We start from the raw sequence: 10,530 nt of genomic DNA, 5'->3' as shown, positions 1-10,530 counted from the left end.
CGATCTTGTTGTAGACGTACAAACAGGGGAGATAAACTCTATTGCCTTGGATGACGTCGATCAAGTCGTCGGCCGTGGCGTCTTCTCGGAAGAGGACTTCGGCGTTGAAAATTTTATATTCGTGGAGAATCGTCTGGACCATTTTCTCGTCACACTTTGTCAGTGTGCAAGTTGCGTTGATCGACAAACCCCCTCCTTTCTTTTCCTGAAATATCGATGCGATGAGTCATTCGAAGCGGCGTGTCCTCCTCGACCGTAAGGGGCACCGAGGAGGAGGAGGATTGGGGCTCCGATCGTTAGAGAGGGCTAGGAATCGGGCTGGGGAGTTTTCTTCCTCTTATCGCAGAAAACCGATTCGCGATGGAGCTTACCTTGAAATAGATGTTCGGCTTCCTTCTGTTCAATCTGATGCCGACAGCTTCAAGCTCAGCTTCGAGAAGTTGTCTGTGTACTTCGGCTTTTGTGGCGTCGAGCATGATAATCACTAGATCAGCTGTTCGGGCTACAGCGATAACTTGGCGTCCTCTACCTTTGCCTTGCGAGGCGCCCTCGATTATACCAGGAAGATCGAGCAGCTGGATTTCGGCATCGTTGTATCTTATGACACCGGGGATGCAAGTCAGAGTTGTGAATTCGTAGCTCGCGCATTCGCTCTTTGTCTCCGTTATAGTTGTGAGCAACGTCGATTTACCTTGGGGGTGAATTATAAGCGTTTCGGCAATTTAGCCTCTCTGCTCTGGTGTTTCATCGGGGAAACTCGATCGGGGTCATCGGGACACGCCGATTTGTTGATCGAGCGAAACGGATAATCGAGATCAGTACTCACCGACCGAAGGAAATCCTATGAGAGCCACACGGGCATCACCACTTTTCATAACATCGAAGCCTTCACCTTTTTCTCCCTTCGTTTTATTTCCTTCTATGAGTTGAGTTCTATATTTTGCTAGCTTGGCTTTGAGTAATCCGAGATGGTACTCCGTGGCTGTGGAAAGATGCAAAACATCATGTCAGTCAGATCTGATCGGTGAGCTCGGTAGAAACGGCTAGAAACGATGCAACGTCTCAAGAAGTTGTCAGAGACACCAGAGACGAAAGCTCCGGTTTGAGAAAAAGTGGCCATCTTCAGACTTGACGAATCCAGTCGGGAGACTATTGGAAAAAACCTCAGCCAAGAAGGGCCTCTTTCCCACTGAGCATGGACTAACCTTTATTTTTTTGAGTACGACCGATTTCTCGCTCAATCTCCGCAATTTTCTCGAGTATCCCCATCGTGGAGCCGGGAGTGAGTGTCTTGTTGAATACTTGACAGTGATCCGCCGCACCGCGTCCAACCGGGCCCAAGATATTCCGGCTCGTCCGAATCGAACGTCGTGTTCAGGACACCCACTGGGACTCGGCACTAAATGCAGAACTCCCGATCCACGAGGTTCCGTCGAAGAACCGGGCTCGCAGACAAGCCGACAGGAGGTCATCGAAGTGAAACGAGATCATCCCAATCCCGAATCGACGTTCCCCGATAGATACCAGATTCGGGCATCGACGAGAAGCTATCATGTCGGGGGATATTATCCTGCCGGCGACTGCGACGGTTAGATACCACCGAGCTTCCTAAAAAGGAACAGGCAAGTATCGAATTGCCTCTAGTGGATACATCAAGGCCGAAACTCTCTAGAATCGGTCGTTCTCCCCGATTTGGACCATGGTGGCATGGAAGTCAAGCAGGATCAGAGGAAGCGGATAGTTAGAATTATTTACTCGTTACGCCGAGCTCCGCCAGAGGGCGCTGCGAGCGGAGTTTCGACCCTAGAGTACTCTTCAGCCAGAACCGGGGACCAACGAGCGAGACTATTGTTACCGTGGAGATCGACTCTCCAAAGGTGGCGATCGCTGCAAGAAAATGTGTTTGAACCTCTGACACTCTCTGAGGTTCTGGTGAAGGAGCATACGTTGGATAGAGTTCGGCGCCGTACACGGTTTGAAGCGCCAGTAGAGAGGGCGTAACTTCGACCGAAGTTACGCGACTCGATATAGTCTCGGTGTTCCCCGAAGAGATTACAAATTTGAAGCTCGTGGACTTGTGCACGACCGCAAAGTGACTCCCGAAGCAGAACCTTCCGCCGAGGTGAGAATCGACATACCGAGCTTCGCGACGAAATATTCTTAACTGAGCCAAGAAGATCGTTGTCGAAGTCGACAATATTCACGCATCGAATGTCAGCGAGAGCTGTCATCACCAACTTCAATGATTTCGGCCGAACGGCTGTACAGCATGTCAAAGAGGTGTCTTCGTCTATCGACTTATCCATATAACGGATTTGTACAGAACGAGCCACTGCGGCAACGACACCGCCACCAACCATCACCACACCCTATGTCTGTGTACTTCGAAGCCGATCATCTAGCAACGGAGCATGAATCGATCGCTTCAATGTTCGTTGTACTGCTGTAGTGCCGCTCAGAGCGGCCGACAGCTGCGTTCGTTAGTTTTCTGCGCTGTCGAAGAAAATCTCCCCCGACCAACTCCATTGAAGACGCGCAAAGTATTCTCAAACTAGATTCGAAGTGTGCTTGTCGGGGCATTTGTTCTTCGGGAGATTCTAGGCAGTCGCACCACCAGCAGTAGCTGCAGCAACCACTTGGTGACATTGTTGGCTTCTATTTTCTCTCACTCGCTGGACCTTTGTTCGTTTCGCGAAAGCGAGCGTAAAATTTTGTTTGCCGAATCAAAACTTGCGTTCAGAGTTCATTCCGCCTGAAGGCGCATCGAGGCTTTTTTTGTCAATATTTTGAGTTGTCGTGGAAAATCTCGTATGGCCCGATAATAATCGTATGCTGCTCGGAAGGGGAATGCGCCCTCCAATAGCCGATGATTTGGCCCAGCGCTGAAGATCATCGAGTGAGGCTCGGAAAGTCGCGCTGGAAAACAAGAAACAAATGTCAACAAGGATACTGATAGCTTCGAGAAGAATCCTCTAATTAGCGTGCGACTAGCTGCGTCGCTAGATTAACAGCCGACAAGCTGGCTGTGCTAGAGCGCGAAGGGAGGAAATATTCTGTGACTCGTTCGTAAATCGACCAGTCTCTCGAAAAAAAAAGATATTCGCGTGAAATTCGTGCTACATTTTGGAGCTATGATCATCCACATGCCGACGTCGCGAGTCGTCTTCGTCCCTGGACGATCCTCGGGATGATGAGCTGTCGAGCTTCTCACGTTTTCCCGGGGAGATCCCATGGTTCCTCCGACATTGACGAGGTATCCATAGCTCCAGATCTGAGGAGCAGAAGAGAATGGAAGATTTATAATCAACGAGGGGCTAATTATTATTGATCTCTCAAAGGTTTGTCGGGGGTGGCGGTCGGATGCGCTGGAGTAGCAATGGTGGAGAGCTGGTTCGTAGGGGCCGCTGGTCGTGATGCCCTCCAGAAGACAATACAATCTCGTTGCTGATGAAGTTTTCGACACCCGTATTCCCCTGCATTCGGATGATTTGTTCCAGCATGGCATTCCTTTCAGCGTCAAAGTGAGTACGATGACTTCCAAAAGTATTCTTCATCGATCCTGTCTTCATTGTTTGTCGGATGATATAGAGTACGGTAATAAACAAGAGGTTCTAATTGTCCGGTCTGGATTCACAGTACATCGGCAGTCTGGATGTTCCGCGACCGACGAGTCGAGTCGAGATTGTTGCAGCAATGCGACGAATCCGGGTGAGAAGCGTTCACTGTCGATTTGACATGAGTTCCTCTTTGTGAATTCAACTGTGAGCCCAAGATATCGGTCGTAATGAGCGCTCCTTTCTTCCAGTATGAGTTCAAATCCCGGGCGTCGAAAAAGAAAAAAGTCACTCTAACGGTATCAGTAGATGGAATCAAGGTTGTTGCGCGGCGGAACAGGAATAGTCAGGTAATCATAGTGGGAGAAACATACGAGTAGACGCATCTAAGTGTTCGCTCTCCGATAGACTCCGAGGATCCTCTAGATTGAAAACATGCTTCTCCGATTTTTCAGAAAGACTTCTGGGAGTGGGATGAGAACGCCAATCTCGTCTTAAATCATCCGATCTATCGGATATTCTACGTTTCACACGATTCCCAAGATCTCAAGATTTTCTCGTTCATTTCAAGAGAGGGAGGAACGTCCGTTTTCAAGTGTAATGTGTTCAAGTCCAGCAAGAAGGTGAGTGTATGTCTCGCAAATCCGAAGTTCTCGCTGAAGACTGATCAGCTTCTTCCGCGGGGGCTCCAGGTCGTTCAGCGATTCACGACGGAAAGTCTTCAGGTAGAGCAGCGAAACGGGAAGTTTGTCTGCGATAAGTTCACAAGCGGCTTCATTGCTCTCACGGAGCTGGCGTGACGTCAATCGCATCCTCGTCGGAAAGCATGCTTGCTCGAAACGTGAGCTCTGATTGTTTGTACGTTTGCTCGGAGTGTTCGTTATGAGTGAACCATTCGCTCGTAGCCCACATCTCTGCAAAGTGGCACGTAGTTCCGCTGTTTCACGAGGAAGCGACCTTGCTCTCGGAAGTTCCGATTCTCGTGCTCTAATTTATGACGTCGATGAATCGGTTTGCTCGTCCGTCAGTCAGTCTCGTCGACCGAGAGTCTGGCTGTACCGGTTTCAAGAGCACACTGTTATCTTTTATCACAAGGTTTTTCCGTCATCACTGAGTCACATCCGAAAATAGAACGACCAGACGGAGGTCGCTTCGGAATATCGAACGGAAGGAAGTCTCAGAATCTCTCGAACCGGGAACCCGGAGAAACCCTGCGATCGAGCCACGCTCATCATCCCGCGGGCTCCTCCGTCGTCTCGGACATTCGCCGATCCGGCTGCGGTCGGAGGAATCGCGCGAGATATCACGCCCATGGCAGTCACCTGGTTGCCCGGCACGTGACCACCGAAACCTGCAAGGCTGTCTCGTTCATCACCCGTTGTGACGTTCGCTGGGCTCGTCGAGGATGGTTGCATCCTTTTCCGTCACGGAGTCGTTGAACTCAGGACGTGACAGAATCAGGCCCTTTGTCTAGGGCGATCCGACACCCATCCGGAAAGCCGCTCGAAATTTCGCGACGCATCGCTTCCCGCGTCTTGTCCTGGACACCGAATCGGAGAATGCGGCTGCCACGCGGTACCTCGAGGTCTCCGGCTCCAGAATCGGAAGCTGAAGCGCAGGTGTCAGGCGAATGAGGTGCTCGGCCGGTCACCGCGCGAATTCAGAGTGCTGATCTTCGCGAATGAAATGGATTGCTTGTTTGATATAAAATGAGATTGATGACACATCACTTACAGACTGCTAGAGGTGCTCGCTGGCCGCGCGAGGAGGCGTTTACGAGTTGGCTCTCGACTCTACTGCACAAATCTGCGGCTTCATGGGTTTAATACTCGATTGAGAAGCGTTCTCATCGACCGGCCTTCCGCACGCGGGCCGTCGAGCCGCACTCTGACGTACAGCGGCTGAACCGGCGCCTTGAACGGCGAGTTTCCGAGGACGCTAAAAATGGAAAAAAAAAATCGACCGAACGTCAATGAGCTGGATGCTTGTGGTCGTGCACCGGAGGCTCGGAGCTGTTGTCATGCGACAAGATTCAGTGAGGAATAAATTTTTCCCGTTCCTGACGCGCATGCTCCGCGTTCCCTCTGAGAATCGGGTCCCAATCCGAGTCTGTTCGCCTGCTCGATGACGATCGGGTCTCGTAGCGCAGCTGACGCTCACAAATGAAGCGGGTAGGACAAACATGCAGTCTCTCTTCACTGGTCCGCGGAGAGCTGAGCGAGCGAAAAGCTCACTGGTTGTGGTTGGCCGGACGGTGGCGAGCTGCCTAGCTAGCTAGCTCGGTATCGGCGTGTTCTTAGTTTTTAATTCTTTCTTTGGTGGTCAATTGTGCGGCGGCGGCAGCAGCGACGACGAAGAACACGTCGTTGTTGTCGGCGGCGGTGTCGCGGTTGTCCCGTCGTTGTTGGCGTGGCGGGTGTGCGAGACTCTTCCCGCTATTTTTAGCGACGATTGCCATGAGCTAACCGAAGGACCGGAAGACCGACCGACTGACTGGATGACTGACTGACTGGCCGTCGGCCGGCCGGTCGTTCGGCCGGCAAACAGGCCCGGCCGTGGTTGCGCCGGCCACTAGTCTGTGGCTGCGCTCTTTGCCGCGAGTTGCTTCTACCGCTGGTGCCGCTGCGGCGGTCGAAGCGGCGAGCGTAGGGCCTTCGAGGCAAATGTCATCCTCCGACTAGCACAATGTGCTCGGCTACTTCGACGACTCTCCGGTTAGACTGACTGAGGCGAAGCGATCTCACTGACTGACTGAGGTAGAACAACGCCGAAGAAGCAACACAGTCGCGCAATACTACTAGTGCCGACCGGCTACTGCTAAGCCAGCAGCTGACTGACTGAGACGACGCACGGACGATCGGTCGTCGGTCGGTCGGTCGTTCGGTCGAATGGCAGGAGAGCAAGCAGGCAGACCGGCGTGTTGCGGGCAAGCAGGGAAACACGCCTTTCTCGCGATGCCGGAGAAATGTGAAAAGATCGAGCCGTAAATCTAGCCAGTGTTCCCGAGTGAAGGGGCTCCGTCGCAGTGCCAAGTAAGACATCGTCGAGATCGCCTCTCGTCCGGAGATTTGCCTCGGCCGCACGGTGCGCGAAAAGTGCTCTGGTCAATTGCGACAACCGATCCGGAAGGGCGGCGGCGGCGGGAAAACGACAGCAGCGGCTGCCGGTGGCCCTCGTCGTTTTGGCCGACGGCAGCGGCGGCGGCGGCAGCGACAGAACACACCGACAGATGAACGCCGAACAGGACCCTCAGCAGAGGGACCGGAACAGTCATGCCGCGCTCAAAGTTCTCAAAGGTGATCACAACAAAGTGAAAATGGCAATAACGGATTCGCTGATGCGACGTTTTATATTGCGGAGGAAAAAAACCTCCTCCGACCCCGTGCCCCCGACCAACCGAGACAGTCCCGGTGGCCCCCTGCGCACAGCTCTTCGGCATGCGGTCTCGACGAGTCAGTTGGAAACTGGAGGGAGACAGTCGAGTTTCCGCAGGAACACGGCGGGAAGTGAAAGGGCGCCTAAGAAACAGCTGTCCTTCCGGGAACCCGAGGGCAAATCCCGCAAATTTTCTACACCCAGTGCAAAATGCAAGTGTCGAGAGCATCCGAAGTCGAGGTTCATTTCGGGTTCTGACAGTGATACGGAATCTTCGGCAAGCTCGGCCGATCTGACGTTCGACGTTGGCAAAATTCACGCTGTCAAAGAAACTGCGATCGAGTCTTGGTCGAGCGAGGAAGACGTCGAAACTCCGCTGAGGAAAAGTGCCAGTTCCGAAGTGTTGTTCTTGCCCTCAAGAAAGCCTCAGGTTCGTGACCATGACTTTGTCAACGGTATGAGCTGTTGTCAAAGCTGTGCATCCACTTTCCACGTTTCGTGCGCTATTTAGACGCCTCCGTCCCAAAAGGATAGGTCCGACCGCGGCGTTCCCTGTTCCTGTGAATTATTGTCGGATCGCTCTGTCATCCATCTTCGAATAGATGGGTTTGATTATTTCTGATACGGAACGTACGGCGAGCGAACGCGCCCGGGGTTGCGCAAAACAAGGGCCATGCTTCTCCCCTCCCCGAGAAATGTTGTCATGTATCATGGACTTTGGGGAAGGGCGGCATGATTTTGGTCGTCTGCCCCCCTCCGGAACTGGGGCTCCTCCCTGGCCTCCCGAAAAAAAATTCTGTCCGCCCGTCCGATTCCGTGTCTCCACTTTCCTGAGTGTGTTTACTTCTGCATTTCAGAGTCAAGCTGCGGAGATCGTCCGGACGATCGGACAAGCTTTTGAAGTTTGCCATAAGTTGAATCAGCAGAGAGGTCTTTCCCAAGAAAACGAGAACTCGAACAAGCTAGAGAAAGACATAGAGGAGGAGAAGAAAGCCGCTCCTCAGGATTCTGCTCAGACGATCATCAGTTCGCAGAGCAAGCAGCCACAGACGCCTTCGGTGAGTTCGGTGAGACCATTTGCTTTTATAATTTCCGCAAAAAAACGCTCGAATCATTGAATATTGAACCGTACTCGTCTCTCATACGCCATGTCGCCGGATCTTTTCCTCGAAACCGGGAAATTGAGTGTTCCCTTCATTTAGGTGTCTGAGGCTCCCCCACCCTTCGGAGCTCCCGAGATCGAGCCCTCCGCCTCGTTAAGTTACATCCACCAACTGCAGCTCCTCCGAGCTCAGATGGAGTACCAAGCACAGACTGCCCAGCAGGCGATGTCGCAAGTCAAGTTGCTTCGCGAACAGCTTTCCGCGGAGAACGCCGCCCGCATCGAAGCGATGGTGAGTAAAGGGAGTCTGGCGAAGAAATTCCAGAGGGAGGTCACTCCGATATGCGCCAAGAACAAGATGACCACAAGATTATCATTCATTCTCGGGAAAATTCTCAAGGCGTCAAACACGGAATTTCCAGGGCCAGAACCAGCTGCTGACACAACAGAACAGGGAGCTGATCCAACACATTCAGATCTTGGTGAAGCAAATCCAAGAGCTAGAGATTTCGAGACAGACTTCTGCGCTGCAGGAGGTTTCACTCAGTCCGATCCGGGGCGGGAACGCTCCGTCGGTGTTCGATTTCCCCACTACTCCAACATCTCAGCACGGACAGACAGGCCACATGTGGTTGAACGTTGGTCCCCCCAGCGGTGGATCGAGTCCACGTCCCCCCGCATCGCCAAACGTCCCCGCTTCGTTGCTCGCCGATTTAAACAAATACCGTTTAGAGGAACGCATAAATACTTCAATGGGCGGAACGCTCCCGCCTATGGGATCTTGGTCGACCGGGACGAGTCCACTGTCCTCCTTGCCACCGATCCTCAACGGTTACGGCACACTGCCATCCCTCAGTACGGCGACCCCATCGCCATTCATGCGACAATATAGCCTGCCGGTTCCAGGCTCGAAAGCAGGTGAGGGCGACAGACGGGGCAAATGACAGATCGAATGATGTGAATTGGTCCTGCTCCGCTCAAACCTGGATCAGAAGTCAATGGAGCCCCTTCTTCGCAGGTTATCCCGGTCATCCTCCGAAGACAGACATGTCACGTTTGACCATAAGCGAATCCGTTATTTCCGACTCCAATGGAGTATCTCCCGGTCAACAGAACGGTCGGAACAGGAGTCCCACTGTCGCTGCCGAGGCGGCATACGGTGGATCGTTGTTCCTATCCTGACCTTCAGTGACCTTGGGGGTGCGCTGATTGGAAATTTCTGCCCCGGGATTCCCTCTTATGACGATGGCGGACTGTAGTAATTTTCGGGCCGGAAGAAGTGAGTCATCAGGAGTCTGGTTCCGAGAGTGACGAGGTCGTCGAACAGGAGGCCTCGAGAACTCTGGAATTCTGCATTCGAACCAAGGTGCCAAGAGCGACTGACCCGTAACTGGTTGCTCAACAACCCTGATGTGTACATTCCCAATTTAGATTGAATTCGACTGTCTAGCTCCCGTCCGTATCGTAATACTCATGGCCACATGCCTTCATACGGAATCATCATCTCAATCTCGGAGACGCCGAGTCTCTTCCATGATTGGGTCTCGTATCCAAGAGCGGCGACGACGGCAGCCAGCATGCAGAAGCGTCGTGTCGAGCGTGCCTGGAGACATACAATGCGAATCCATTCATTTTAGTTTATACGATTTCGAAATAGATAGCTGTCGACGAAATGCCTACGGACGCCGATTTGTATAGACATGTGACGAAAAATTATAATGAGCCCGATGAGTACCGTGACTTGTAAATTATCTGATCGAGCGATCCATCCTTCGAATGATAGGGTAACATACCACAATTCAGTCACTGAGAATGTATAAAAAAAATTCTAATAGAAATGACTCTATACTGTGATTCTATGAAATATTTCCCTCCATTGAACGTGACACGGTCCTCTGATCGTTGCCATGTAGGGGAATAATTATTTCTTCTCCACAACCTCACACCTGTACCTGAAGAACTTCTCTGTCTAGATAGATAAATTATTATCTTTTCCACGCGGCACTCGATCCACGGGCAGAACATGTGCCACTAGCTTCACGAAAGAAAATGAGATAATAAATTCACTCATAATTTTCACAATGTTCCTGATTACCCATGTGGGTCGCTCGGTAGGTACGTCCGTCTCGGATCCACCGCATCGCTGGCTCGGGTCATCCGATTTAAGTATCGTGGAGAGACGCCTGACGACACTCCTAGCTCTTCGTTCAGGGCGATAATTCTGATTCAATGTTATTTCCGGAAGGGAGGCATTGACGAGCCATCGGTTAGTTCACCCAGCTCGTGGCTCTCCAGGAAGGCGCTCTCGTTGCCACCGCTGATGGTCTACGCCCAATAAATCACTATTGACAACAGTGCCTCGCTCTTTGAGCACCCACACATTTTTCCACCTAGTATTTTGTTGATTTTCAGGAACCGACCGAAGACGACTATGAGGAAGCGCTGCGACGACTCCTTGAGCGAGGGGAAGCAGAGCCGCTTCGCAATGATTCTCATGAA

The 10,530-nt window shown here is 52.1% G+C and overlaps 2 protein-coding genes across 2 annotated transcripts in view; one reads left to right on the top strand and one right to left on the bottom strand.

Moving 5' to 3' along the window:
• LOC100905928 (developmentally-regulated GTP-binding protein 2) overlaps window positions 1-1,385 on the bottom strand; it is a 2,008-nt gene extending 623 nt beyond the window's left edge. Inside the window, exons 1-4 of the mRNA XM_029111936.1 lie at window positions 1,206-1,385; window positions 827-982; window positions 372-691; window positions 1-205 (exon numbers count right to left, since the gene is read on the bottom strand). The exon at window positions 1-205 is cut by the window's left edge and continues 72 nt beyond it. Coding sequence (XP_028967769.1) covers window positions 1-205; window positions 372-691; window positions 827-982; window positions 1,206-1,269 — 745 coding nt within the window. The 5' untranslated portion in view covers window positions 1,270-1,385. The remainder of the gene's footprint in view (window positions 206-371; window positions 692-826; window positions 983-1,205) is intronic.
• Window positions 1,386-3,413: 2,028 nt separating this feature from the next.
• Window positions 3,414-9,213, top strand: LOC100899850 (carboxyl-terminal PDZ ligand of neuronal nitric oxide synthase protein). The gene is made up of 8 exons (XM_003745011.1): window positions 3,414-3,521; window positions 3,637-3,708; window positions 3,806-3,904; window positions 4,010-4,177; window positions 7,787-7,987; window positions 8,132-8,323; window positions 8,454-8,949; window positions 9,050-9,213. The coding sequence occupies exons 1-8, from the start codon at window positions 3,414-3,416 to the stop codon at window positions 9,211-9,213; spliced, it is 1,500 nt and encodes a 499-aa protein (XP_003745059.1).
• Window positions 9,214-10,530: the final 1,317 nt, after the last annotated feature.

Source organism: Galendromus occidentalis, unplaced genomic scaffold, assembly GCF_000255335.2.
Source record: "Galendromus occidentalis unplaced genomic scaffold, Mocc_1.1 scf7180000077476, whole genome shotgun sequence".
Lineage (NCBI taxonomy): Eukaryota > Metazoa > Arthropoda > Arachnida > Mesostigmata > Phytoseiidae > Galendromus > Galendromus occidentalis.
The sequence above is the reverse complement of the archived record's forward strand: the minus strand, read 5'-3'. Positions and strand labels throughout refer to the sequence as shown.

What these genes read in the sequence shown, in the direction of transcription:
- LOC100899850 (XM_003745011.1), top strand. Translation starts at nt 3,414, where the DNA reads ATGCCCTCCAGAAGACAATACAATCTCGTTGCTGATGAAGTTTTCGAC. An exon ending in TGTTCAAGTCCAGCAAGAAG is followed by an intron (nt 4,178 to 7,786) that starts GTGAGTGTATGT and finishes TCTGCATTTCAG; the next exon opens with AGTCAAGCTGCGGAGATCGT. An exon ending in CCGCCCGCATCGAAGCGATG is followed by an intron (nt 8,324 to 8,453) that starts GTGAGTAAAGGG and finishes CGGAATTTCCAG; the next exon opens with GGCCAGAACCAGCTGCTGAC.